At 36.6% G+C, this 14,555-nt stretch overlaps 1 protein-coding gene across 1 annotated transcript in view; it reads right to left on the bottom strand.

The window, feature by feature from the left end:
• Window positions 1-372: 372 nt before the first annotated feature.
• The window catches only part of LOC310729368 (uncharacterized protein), a 39,408-nt gene continuing 25,225 nt past the window's right edge, over window positions 373-14,555 (bottom strand). The window contains exons 7-9 of the mRNA XM_083547464.1: window positions 9,446-9,504; window positions 4,974-5,071; window positions 373-2,454 (exon numbers count right to left, since the gene is read on the bottom strand). Of these exons, the coding sequence (XP_083403590.1) occupies window positions 2,195-2,454; window positions 4,974-5,071; window positions 9,446-9,504 (417 nt within the window). The 3' untranslated portion in view covers window positions 373-2,194. The remainder of the gene's footprint in view (window positions 2,455-4,973; window positions 5,072-9,445; window positions 9,505-14,555) is intronic.

Raw genomic sequence — 14,555 nt, 5'->3', positions numbered from 1 at the left:
ACAGCTTCTGCATGCTTTTAGACCAGGAACAGGAAATAGTTTAGAGATACTACACTTATACTAGCAGCTAGTGAAGTGAAGTTTAGAGCCCTGTAGCACAATTTTCTAGTCTTTTTTATTTTAGTGTGTGTGTGTGTGTATGTATGTATGTATGTATATATATATATATATATATATATATATATATATATATATATATATATATATAAAAATCAAATACACTGTAGAAATAGTTTTCTCAATTAACTGTCCTTTTGACTGACACTGAAATGCTAAAAAATACAACATTTTAATCTTCATGTATGAGACAATCTTTTAAAATACCGAGCCAGTTCTTACAGGCGCATCCTGTACAAAAATGATACAAGACCCTTTTTCAGAACATTTTATTTGAAATGTCAGTGTTCAAGAAATGAAACAGCAATATAAATATTAGCATATAAAATAAGTGTAACACTGAGGAGCAGGTGGGAGTATTAGCATTTTATAAGGATGGTGTTAAACTGGGTACAGAGCATTATGCCATTGGCAGGACACACAAACACACATAATATTTATATTTGTTTCTTTATATAGACATTAGGAAACAATCTTGCACAACAGAAATCCTGAAAGAAGAATGAATTGGAATTAGAAAGGCTTTTATTATTTTAGTGTCTATGCATTTAAGGTTGATCAGAGAGAAAAGAGAAAGGAGAGGGGAAAAAAAACAAATATATGCACAAACATCACAGGTATCTAGACTACGTGTTTTTCTTTTTAAAAAAGTTAATCTCTTTATTTACAAGTGGTGTTAGTCGGCCTTCTTGTGCTAAATAACTACTTTTGCAACAGCAACAATTTGCCTGATCATTTTCTTTATGCTCCTTGTCTTTATTTATATATTTGTTTATTTATTTTTTCCATTTTTACTAAAAAAAAAAAAAAAACAACACTATGTAACACATTCCAGTAGTAAGCCTGTGATTCAGGCTCAAATAAAAAAAGAAAAAATAGAGTTGATTGTTTTTTATGGATGTGTCTGCATTGACTGACCTATTTACAGGTGAAGTTATTATTTACCAAATGTAGATTTAGGGGCACGATCATAATAAAAGGGGAGAAAAAACTAAAAAGAGAAGGGATTATTTGGTGATCAGAGGAAGTTGTAGACATTGTGATTCGCGGGTAATTAATCAGCACTAATCAGTCACATTAATTTTTTATAAACAGATTTCTTCACTATAAGCATCTGTTTCATGGGTTATTCTGCCAGAACAAAACACCTCCCCATTAAAGCTGATAAATGTGTATACGTTTTTTCCATAATAGATGTTGTGGGGTATGTGGCAGCAATTTCTTTAGCATTTGAGTCCTATTTTGTCTGCAAATTTCTACAGACAAACTCCATGATAAAAGTCGAGCTCAAATACGGAAGAAAAGTATACTATCAAATCTCTACTTTTTTTTTTTTTTAATTTTTTTCCCTCAGGCATGCAATGCATAGTTAAACCTACTGTTTTTTTATGATGTTCTGCATCATGCAAAAATGATTACCTGTAATTCCAGCAAAGATTCAAAAAGAAAAAAAAAGTTATATGATCATAAAATCCAAAAATGAGAACCAAAGCACAGCACAAAAATAAACTTTTTTTTTTCTTTATAAAACCTGTAACATCACATCATCTTTCTCAATATGAGCAGCAAATGCAGCTCGAAATGAAATATCTTTAATGCAAATCCAAGCACATTATTGTCATTAGGATAACGGCCACAGGTTCTTTCTCTACTGTTATATACTGTAATGACTAGATATATCTAAAGTTCTGTCCTTTAAAAGCTTAAAAAATATATATCAACCAGCATCTGAGTTCACTCTTTCAACCTCAGGAACATTCAAACTGATCAGAAATCAAATAAAAACTTAATCCCAATGTGAGCTTGTTACATACACTAATCCAGCCACAGGTGCTTATACTACATAGTATTCGGTGGTAGGTTTCAAATGAATGCAATATCAAAGAATATCATGATGATTAAAAAAAAAAAAAAAAAAAAAGCTGGAGCTGCACACTGGTTTCTTATTTATACTTATATATAAGTGCACAAAAGCTCACCAATGTGTGCAGAAACACAAGTATTTATCCATCCAGAACCTTGATACTCTGCCTTTAACAAATCACCTAAAGCAAAACCTCATCCTAGACACCACACTTTATTTCTTCTCTTTCTTGATGATCTTCTTCTTGCTAGCAGGGGTCTGTGCTTTGGGTGGCTCGACCTGGGCGCTGGTGATCTGTGGAGCAGGCAGTGCCTGAGGAGGCTGCTGGGAGTTGGCACTGAGTGTGGCAGTGCTGCCTGGGATGTAGACATTCTGTCGGTAGTCAGGAACATGCTGCAGGGTGAACTGGGGGCTGTAGCGTGTGCTCAGGCCCATGGTGCCAGGACCCAGTGTGTTAGTGGCTTCACTCACTTCTGTAGAGAAAAGAGAAGGAAAAAACAGGCCATACATTATTTACATAAAAAAAAAAAGAATTAAAGTGATCGATTTCATTCAGTATAAACACAGGTTAAGATAAGTGTTAGAGAAGGAATATACAGTGCTGAAAGTATATCTAAGCTGCTAGTGATACAAATACAATGTTAGATTAAGACTGACTTGCATAAATATGGTCTTTTCTGTGGTAGCATAAATATTCATCCCATTTGTGTGAAACCACTGCATTGGTAACTGGTTGCACCAAAATGATCAGAATTCACATCACTTGTTGAATGGAATATCCTTGGATTCTTGACATACAATCCCAATTAAGTGCATTAGAGCTCCAGGTTGTAACACTACAGAATGTGGAAAGAACTCTTAAGCCACAGACTGCAAGTGTGCAGGTGAATAAAATGTCCCCTGAAAGACAGGATTTAGCAAAGTTAAAACTTAGCCAAGTAAAAAGTTTTTTCTGATTTTAGAGCTGAATAGAAAGCCTGCACAGTACAGCCTTGGAAAATAGTCTCTAAAATCTTCACATGTTCATACATTTATACTGGAATCTTTTATTTGTATAAGTTCGAACGAAGCCATAGCCGAGTCAAAATTAGAGATCAAAACACTGAAGACAAAAGCGTGATGCGTGTGAGAAGGTTCAGCTGTACGTGTTTAAGGGGATCTGTTCTCTCTCCTGTTTCTGTCTGGATGATACAGTACTTGAGTCATAACTCTCACCCTGAGCAAAACTGAACCAGAAAAAGAATGAAACCCTCCCCCAATATTCAACATGGCCAGTTATGCTCAAAACGAACACACACACACACACACACAAAAGCATAGCTACATGATCCAAACATAGCCATCTAAAATCTGTTCAAGACCCCTGACACAGTTCAGGATTCAGAGTTGTGTTTGCACCAGTTTCTTTCTTCTAACATTGGCTATAATGTCATTCCTACAACTCCCCCCCCCCACACACACACACCTCCTCTCTCCCTTTTCCACTCTCTGACACACTGTAGCGCATGTCGTCCTCTCACAGAACTGTGTTCATGGAAACTCTGGAGGCCTTTTCTGTAGGAGAACAGTGAGGCAATAACAATGGAAATAATGATCGCTGCTCCTTCTTCCTGACTCACATTACTTGGCACTTCTTACTGCAGTCTGTACTGCTACGACAAAACACTTAATGATTGTACTTCTACAGTCTAATTTTCTACTATGACCATCACGTCTTGAGACAGAAATAACACAATAATAATAATAGTACAAAACGTGGGGGCGGGGTTTATCATGTGTCTCTCAGTCTTCCTCATCACTGTGACAAAGAACGTTGTGTGTTTTTGTGTCACACAACATACATTGTGTGTGTGTGTCAAATGCCTTTGGTTTATTGCTAAAGGCAATGCATAGATATGATAATAGCAATAGTAGAAAAACTCCCAATGTTATTGTAAAAACACCAAAATATTGATGATTTGTAATGCACATCTGCACCGCCGGCAGTTCCATTTATTTGTATGATACTAAGAAATGGAGTTGTTCATGTGAGCAATCCACAGATCTGCACCCAGTGCTCTGTTGGTAATCTTGTTGATGGTGGTAACTTTTTTTTTTTTTTTGTAGACATACCATCTTCAAGGATGATAGATTTTTTTTTCCCCAGGAATCAGGAATGTGTGTACAAACGATGCCAAATCCATGCAAACTAATGTTTCTTCAAAGCTATTACTAAGCATTAAGCAATGATCCAGAACTCTACAACCAGCTTTTTTTGTTGAACATACAAAGAATATAAAAGCAAAATATCCTCATCAATTTGTATTTCGTGCATGTAATGTGAGGACAGAACACTAAAACTCAGGGTGATTGCATGATATACTACATGAGAACCTTTGTTAGAATCTGTATTTATGGAGTTGACATGCTACCATATAATATATAATATATGATATATGGAATTAGCAACCACTTTTATTCCTTGCTTATGATGTAGTATTTAAAGCATGATGGGTTTAAATTAGCACTAATAATAACTTGATTGATTTTCCTGTGCATTTGTTTTACTAATGGTATTAAGTGACGAGCATAATCTATACAAAACTTTTGGCATCTTACAAGTAGCTACTACTAATCTGTAACCATGCAGGAAATATAAGACTGTAAGGAACAGAAAAAGGATTGTGTGTGTGTGAGTAGCATAAAAAAAAAACACCAGCACTGATGAGCACAGAGCAGGCATTATCAGCAAGCCTGTGCAGCTGCTGTCACCCCAGCTAACAAAATGTCAGAAGGGGAGGGACATGCGGGGACAGACAGGGAGAGATGTAAGTGTCATTATTTTAATTAAGAAGGTAATGTATAGAGCAAGCTGTGAACATTTAGAAAAGTTTTCTAGGTTTTGTCATTTTAGTTACTATACTTAAAATGTTTAATTATTTACTATTAAATTACATGGAGAGTGTGAGATGTGTGTGTGTGAGTGAGAGAGATTTAGAGGTGTGGTTCTGACCATTTGCAGCAGCCATCAGTGCCTGGAGCTGTTCAGCCTCAGATGGGGGGTTTGGCCAGGGTCCGGTTGCCATGGCAACCTCTGGAGTGGCAGCAGCTCTGTGGGAGAGACAGAGGACTGAATTATCCAGCAGCCATTTTGTTCTACTGTTTCCCCGAACTTGCCTGCTCTCTTCATGGGTCGTTTAATAATTTATTTCTTTTTTGGTTCTGTCACAAGACTGACACTCTATCATGGCCTAGAGGATCAAAATAGGGCACAATAAAGATTTTCTTTACTACTATCTATCTTTTAGTCATTCACACACACACCCGCATGCAAAAACATATCTTTCGACATTCATATCTTATATGTGTATTATGATCTCAGTTTTACATTTATGGCATTTGGCAGATGCCCTTTTCCAAAGAGACGTACATTTATCTCATTCATACAACCAAGCAGCTATGGGGTTAAAGGCCTTGATAAATTGCTGATAAATTATCTCAAATTAAACTATTTTAGTTAATTATAATTATACTACTACTGCTACTACTACTACTAATAATAAAATCATTTGCAAAGTCATTAATCATTGTGGTTTTTGTGCATTGGTGTTCATTGTTTCCCAAATAGGTCATTAAAATTTACACATTTCGTCTGGTAGATCTGCTACCAATAATTTGTACTTTAACTAATAATTTGTAATGTGTGTTAAAATGGTTGGAGGGTAGTCATATTATAACCACTTCACCAGACTGGACCAAACCACTGAATCCTACCATTATAAAAAATAAAAAAATAAAACTATCATGCATACACAAACAAACTCTGACCATTTCATAAACTAAAAAGTTAATGAGACCAGGAACAGAGAGGTAGCAGCTGCATGAAAGTAAGCCTCCACAGGCACACACACACACACACACACACACACACACACACAGGCACACACACACACAGGCACACACACACACACACAGGCACACACACAGGCACACACACAGGCACACACACACAAAAAACACAAACACTGATCATTTCCATCTGGCCTGAGCTGAGCTTCAAAGCTTTGCTTTTTAAACCCAATTTGCATCTATAGACTCAGGAGTCAGCCAGGTCTCTGTAACATTGACCTCATTAGAGACACACATACAAGGATCACATAATGATTACAAAATCATAATCTTCAGTCCTCAGTCTTCATTTATAGTTCTTTTAATGTTTTGTAGGAAATAACTCACTTTAGGCTATTTTTCTTTACTGTCACTACCTTATGTACAGAATCTCTCAGCTTTAAACATTGAACTGATTAAAGCACCCATGCAGCTTCAATGTAAACCAGACAGACTTTATGACACAATTAGGATTTACAAAGGAAAAGAGAAAGCTTTAATTAATGACATAAACAGAGAGCAAACAGCTCTTAAAATCCCCAGCAATACCGGTGGCACAGAAGCTTCTTTCACTTATTCAATAATTGCTGTACACAAACAAACAGGCAAGTAGAAAAAGAAATTAGTTGGGAGAAAATGTATATTTTAACGTTGACTTAGAAGAAGGAACTTAAAGAAACACCTAAGATTTGTCATTTGTTTTAGTATATTTAAGGTTTCATCAGAAATGCTAAGGAGGAAATTAATGTGTATTATGATCTGAGCATGAACTCATGTATATTACAGCACCATAACCAGCACCTCTCACACCTGCATGGAACTAATGGGGTCTCACTTTCTGCTTTATATGAACCCAAAGTGCATTACACTTTCTGGGAATCTGATGTCATGACATTGACTAGAATAAGAAGATTTTTACAAGGGCTGAGAAAATGGTGAGACTATGAGAGTAATAAAAAGAACAGTGAAATAATGCAAATACAAGTTTAAAAGTTCAACAAGGCATTGAAAAAAAAATTACAGCGCTTAAGGAAAACGAGAGACAAATGGGCCACAAGAGAAGATTCTGGATTGAAGACTGGAGAAGAGAGGAGTGGAAAGTGGAAAGTGAGAGAGAAGAGGAAAGAAGAAATAAGAAACCTCGACATAAGGACAGAAACTGCTCACAGGAAACAGTGCTGCCCAGACCATGCACACATGCTAAACTGCAGTGTCAAATAAAACAGACCTTATTCTCGAACTTTGACAATAAGACTAAAATCAAAACACTGCATAGGCTCAAAATAACAAGAAGCAGCTTCATATCAAAATTTGGGACATATGACTCATCATGCTTATCATCACACATTTATTTTGTCTGTTGGGGAAAATAAGATGCTTCGTTTGTTTCTAATTAGCGTAGCGCTCTTATGAAGGGAAATAGTGTTTCCCTTGGTCAGCATTATCATATCCTGTGGTTGGATTAGCACTTCCTGTGGTAAAGGCTATAGATTGTGGATTCAAGTTCAGAGCAAGAGAAATTTAAACCAACCACACAGACACACAAAACATTCTAAAAGTTCTAAAATGCAAAACTGTCCTTAATGGTAATAAGCAATCGTTAAAAAAATTATAATTACAAAAATTGCTGCTTGCTGCTTAAAAAAAAAAACACAAAAACAAAATGTTTTTTGATCGACAAACACACTATGGAAGGGGTTTGGGGGAAAAATATAGGCCACGCATAACTACAAATTCACGTGGCAGTTAAGACACCTACAATGCTCCACCGAAAGTAAAGCTCACAGAGTGCTGAAATGATTCCATTATCATTGTGTGGGCCCTTGTGGCATCCATTATAACACTTTTAGGAAAGATTTCCAAAGGGTAAATAAAACGTTTATTCATTGTGAAAAAGTCTCTTTCACTTTATTTACACCATTACTAATAAGACTCACCTACTCCAAATCACCACGTCTAAATAGCAAGCAGCAAAGCCAGTGGCATGCCTATAAAGAGCTGAAAATACTACAGGATCACATTCTGAGGATAGACGGCAAATAAGGAACAACTACATGGGATCTAAGTCTATGAGCACACACGATTGTGCTATTCCCCTGTACCTTGGCTTGTGGGGGGACGCTGATCTTAAAAAGGCAGATCTGAGCTTGTGGTGACTGAAATAAAGACCATTGATGCATCATTTGAATCAATAAGCGAAAGATAATAGTATAACACATATCCAGTATCCAGAGAGAAAGAGTGTGAGAGAGAAATCTGCCTCTTGTGCTAAATGTAGTGAAGCAAAGTCTTCTTTTTAATCCCATCTCCTAGCTTTCTGATTCACTAAACAAAACATAAATGTGCACTTTCTTTCTTTGATAATTCTATAAACAACCTTGAATGGCAGCAGAGCAGTTTAAGTCGTTCCCCTGTTGTAGATGTGGAGCTGATGTTTAAAATGAGTGGGGGGAAAAAAAGCTTTAATGTCTTCCAAATGGCTTTTTCTCAGGGAGGAATGTGTTATGTAATGTCTTTTGGGAATCTGGTGCAGTGTAAGGACCAGAGCTGCTTGGCATGAGACAGGGGATGAATGCCTTTGGCTCTGAGGGCCTTCATACAAGAAAACTAAGTTACTGACAGTGGCATAAGAAGGGAGTTTTCCTGCTGGCGCTCTCGCCTTTGCCACAGTCAATTATAGCTGTAGCCACAGATGCGCCATTATTATGACTACAAGCACCACAACACTGCTTTTTTTTTTCTTTATACTATACTTGATTATACTTTCTTACCTTTAAACACATTTCACATCTCAGTCAATTTTCACACAATTTCAACACAGTTTAGTACTTCCATTTTGAAATACTAATTTTTATTTGTATTTTTACTGCATACTGTATATTTCACCATATTAAACCTATGTTATGTGTTTTGTATATTTTGTGTCTTGTTATGTGTTGGTGATCGACCTGGACTTCTATTCAAGCATGTCTTTATCCAAAGTGCAAACATTGATTTCATTTTTGCCTTCATTTCTGTTGTGTTGGTGTTGGTTATGTGACGGATTTGAGATACGGGATTTTCCTCTTTCTTTGTGTACCTATTTTTATATTCTTTTTAAAGTTTAGATGTGTCTACTTGTGAGACCATAATTGAATGCATAAACATTTAATGCATCACAAAATAGGGTGGTATTGACTTCATATTTATGCATTTAGTTTGCATCTAGGCCACAATATTTCTCTCCTAATTTCAAACAGTGCCCTCTGTGATATCATCCAAAACACACACACACACACACACACACACACACACACACACACACACACACACACACACACACACACACACACACACACACACACACACACACACACACACACACCACCCCTAAACTACTTTAAACCAAATGTATTTATTTACTACTCTGAATGTTTATACATTTAACAAACTGAAAGATCGAGAATTAAAATACCATAAATAATCCTGCTATATATGAGTGTGTATTAATGCAGTGCAAATATGGGGCATCAAACAGTTGTGTGTGTATAACTGCAATTATACAAATACTCAGTTATACAACATTTTTCTAATATGCAAATCTGTGCTTTAACTTACCCACTGGGTCCGGGTCTCTGGTTCTGGTTGAAACGCCAGTCAGCATTGGGGGGTTTTTGCTGCAGGGAGAAAGAAAAAAAACAAAACAGTTTTAACCCTGAAGACTTTATACATGTACATCTGTCAGTTTCAGCCATTAAATGGCATGTAGTTCAAGTTATGTACTGATACACAGTCAGTGCACAGGGTTCCTGGGACATATATAGTGTCGTGACAGGGCTGAACTGTGCACCTGCAGGGCCACAGGTAAGGTCACATTATAACTCACAGACGGCACAGACATAGAATACTGATGCATAACATACATTCTGAATGCATTTCTAGGTAATTAACTACAGGGTCAGCTTGAACTGATCTGGAAGGACCAATAATTTAGTTTGTTTTACTCATTTATCAAGAGACATAGAAGAGTCCATCGCATTGTGTGTGTTTGTCTACCAAAGCTGTTGTCACTACATTTACACACAGAAGCTCAAAATGACAGAAACAATCATGTTCTAAAATAAGTGCTTTTAAAGCCTCTCAGCACTTAAATTGTTTCAAACTAAAAGAATAAAACAGCTACGAGCTATGGGTAGTACATGCTGTGAGTCTTCAACTCAATCCAGGACTGTTTCTGGAACAAGCAGTAGTGCTAAATGATTGACTCTATGAAACATCAGCTAGGAGACAAAGCCACCATTGTTCTCAGGTTGGATGGAAAGGACATACTCAGCGGGCAAGAAGCAAACTGGACAGTCATGACCCAATTGCTGTGTAGTTAATCAAAATTAATCATGACTGCAATCTTTGCTTTTTTTTATTTTAAAATAGTAAAAACTTATAAGCTGCATTCAGCAACTTACAAATTTTATAAAATCATCATTTATCTCCTCAATTATTAATTCTATTGTAGGTCTACTTTTATTCATATTCAGCATTACATGTATCAGGACCAGTATTTTGTTTCAAAGATTTGCAAGTTTATATAAAAAAAAATATTAGCATGTTAATATACAGACTGTATCTTTGGAAATGAAAATGATATGTTGATGGTAAAAACATTTTTGTCTCGAAATTATTTGAATGGCTGAATTAATAATTGTTATAGTAAATTAAACATTTTATTCAGCAATGTGCGTTCCTAAAGATTTAGAAGAAGAGTGGAAGTTTAAAGTTCTGTGCTGTGAAATGAAATGACATCTACACATTTTACATACATAAAACACATGAGCATTTAGAACTACAATGTAGTACACCCCTAACACACACACACACACACACACACACACACACACACACACACACACACACACACACACACACACACACACACACACACACACACACACACACACACACCAAAAACTGAATAAAGCATTGTTCACAGCCCCGCGACTAAAACTCTGCACAGTGAGAACTACACTGTTAAAGTAATATTGTACGTGTACGTGACACTGTATATGTGGACGTGTACACTAAAACAAAACAATAAAATATAAAATACACGCAGGTGCAGTTTCATAAAGGTCACAAACCCAATGCATACACGAGATCTTTATATTATTAGTCTAAATATCCTCTCTTTCTAAATGTGTACAAAACATCTTTGACCTGGATTGTTAATTTCTCTTTGAAGGTCAGACTGTGTGCAAGTCACTTCTGTATATCCCAGTTTGAGTGTGTGTGCTGAAACTAAAGGCAGTAATGGGGAAAGTTATGTAGGAAGAGGCAGCTCACACGTCAGCATGCACACTGACCTGTAGACCAAGTTGCTCTGAGTGAGACAGCAGGAGTTGGAGGAGAATGAAAGGGGGAAAAAAATGAAGGTTGGGGGGGAAAACCCAAAGCACACAACGAGACAGAAACTGCAAGTCTACACTCTTCATTTATTTTTAGTCTTCTTATTCCTTTTCTCTGATCTATTTTGTTATCTCCTTATGCATTTCCTCTTTCTACTCACTTTCAGTTTTCAAATGAAAAATAGGAAAGGAAAATGAAGAAGATTGAAATCATTTTTGTGTTTCACAATGCGCACCTTGAAGTCCAACATTCCAACTCAGCAATGTTTACTGTGTAGATTCAGAGCTGCTCTGGCGCACAAGAACGGTCATACAACAACACATTTCAAGTAGAGGCTTTGGGGAGGCTCTTACATTTCTTGAGTCCTGGACTATGATTTCAATTAATCAAACAATTAATTACTTATATGCTTCTTAAGAAAGGTTTATATACACACACACACACACACACACTCACTCACTCACTCACTCACAAAATAAAATTCTACCACATAGCCAATGGTTTTGAAAATGTGTTTCCACACACTAAAAGTTAAATATTTCCATGTGGATTTTATTTGCTTTTAAATATGTAAAATATATAAGGTATTTGCCTATTCTGAACATTACATTTGCTTTTGACAGCCTCAGACAGACATAATATATAGCAGAGCTGATAACTAATAAATATAGTAACTAATGACCACATAAGACATCTGTTTAGCCACAATGACCAGGAACTTAAATGTTAATGGGCTGTGGTTTCAGTGCCACACACACAGTGGCCCAGCCATGGCCCATGCCTGGCATGCATGCTATTAAAGTAGCACTCTGTCTTACATAACCTGTAGAAAATTTCCAACATGAGGTTAACCTAAAGTAAAAGCATTCAGTTCTTCTGGGCTTACTGTGTTTTTACCGAGGTATGGGAGATTATTACAACAACTGGGGATAACAGCTCACAGCCACCTGCCAGACGACTCACAAGGGACGTTGGGTAAAAAGTTGGGTGGCAGAGTGCATCATTTTAAAATTCTCCAGAGATATATATTAACAATACTGAAATATTCATGAAGTAAAATGCTTGTTGGGAAAATACCAGATCAGTTCACGCCCATAATGCTACTGAGCTGGTGACTAATGTATGACCATGAATAAAATGACATTAAAATGCAACTACAAAGTTCAACTGGAACTTAACACTTTGTGTGCCACTGCACTGAAACCGGATACATGTTTAGGCTTCCCGCCAAGGCTCGGCTCTACAGAAGGAACGCATGGAAAACAGCTGCTTCTCTGCATTATACACACATCCTCTTACTGAGCTCATGAAAGACAAATCGCTAACTCATTCTCTACACCATTGACGATGCTCCTCTTACCTAAACCCTGGACAGACATTTTCTGCAGGAGTGGATATTATGAACAATTTAATAATGCTTTTGCATTTTTCTTATGCAATGTAGAAACAAAATATGCCTGCAATGATCCTGTAATCACTATAGCTAGTTTTTTTTTTTATACACAACTTAACAGCTGTAAGCAATTTGAAAGCTGTTACATTTGAATGCAGACTGCACTGAAGGGAAATTACAACAAAAATCAGCATCTACAGCTCAGCTAAGTGAATGTACTGTTTAGAATTTGATGTTAGAAGGTAAATGATGTTATCGACGTAACATTTTTGAAGTGAAGTATTTATCCGATGTATACGATTTTAAAAGGTGAGCTAAATAAAATGCACCAGATCAGTAATACTAGATTGCATATAAGTTAACTTTTTGATTGCCCTTACATTGCAACGAGAGATAAGATGGATACGTTAAACATGTAAGCAGGCTTACACCTACATACACACTAAACTTGATCAGAACACTACCATCTGAACAGAGGTGACAGTAAAATGGCTGCCTTAAGTGAGCAGGAAGCTCAGCAGGAAAACACACGGCAAGGATGAAGTAAAAGAGGAAATGGCTGCCAGGAACCACAAAAGGACAATTGGCTATTACGATTCACAGGATCGTACAAGAAAGGGAATCTATGCTGTTCTTTACATGATGATGGCTCAACCTGAGAAAAAACAAACCCAGTAAGTAACAACAGACAGCAGTAGTAGAACTTCCAAAACCATGCGCATGGCTGAAACTTCCCTATCTCTGACTGCATTTTTGAGGTCTGAGATAACACCCCATCCTTCTGTCGATATTGTAGCTCACATGACCTCCCAGCAAAACACAAAACTCACAAATCGCACGTGTCGTGCCAGAGGTGCCAGATGGTGTCTTCATGACCTGAGGGCCAAAAGCACTCCCAGAGGACATAGAGACAACACACAAGGGAAATACTGGTGGATCAAAAGAATGAAAGAATGAACGGGAAATCTCTCCTATATAGCCTTACCTCCCTCTCTATTCCCCCTTTTAAAACATTAAAAACATTATACAAAGAAAAGGAATTCAACAAAGTCCAGCTTCGACATACAGCAGTTATAAATAACATTGTTCTGAGGCCCAAAAGCTTGTCACCTTACATATCATATTCTGAATGCTAAAAAAGCTTTCAGTCCACAGTAGAACAAAAAAGAATAGCGTAAAAAGTACTAAAATAATGATTACAAAAGGAAGACGAGGGACTTTCATCATTTCCTACATACAATAAACACACGTAATGTTATTATACACATTGTGTTTAGCTGAATGTCTACATTTAAATCACATTGTGGTCTGAATCCTGCTTACTATGGAAATTCATTTTGGGATTTCCCCTGGGTGACACACAGGCACATTACTGAAGGTCATATCACATTGAGGTATGGAACCAATCACTGACCTCCACCACAACAGGAAATCCTAGGTCACAGGATGACCTCTGGAATCCTGTTTTCATCCACCAATTTCTTTTTCAGACAGACAGACATCTCAACACTATGTCCTTCTCTCCTTCTTCATTTACCAATCTCCATTTGTCCTTCTCATCTCAAACATAATTTCTGTCTTCCATGTCCTTTTTTCATCTGCTAGCCTTTTTTAATCTCCTACAACTTTTCTCCTACTATTGATTCTTTCCCTTTATGTTTATTCTGACAGGACAATTGGCTTTTCTGTTCTTTATTAAGAATGTCTAATTATAATAAATTCAGCACAGATTTTGTCTCAAATTATCTCACATTTGGGTTTATTAATTCTTCTTTGCTTTAAAGTGTGTACAATTTCTGATGTAAAAATATCCTGGTTTTCTAGAAAGCCTGAAATTCCTAGAGCTAATTATGAAAGTGTATAGGATAAATACCACTTGGTATTTGCAAAAAAAAACAATAAATAAAACATTTTTTGATTATGATATGGTTTGAA

Source organism: Silurus aristotelis (genome assembly GCF_946808225.1).
Source record: "Silurus aristotelis genome assembly, chromosome: 7".
Classification (NCBI taxonomy): Eukaryota; Metazoa; Chordata; class Actinopteri; order Siluriformes; family Siluridae; genus Silurus; species Silurus aristotelis.
Note: the sequence above shows the minus strand (reverse complement) of the source record. Positions and strands in the feature narration are given on the sequence as shown.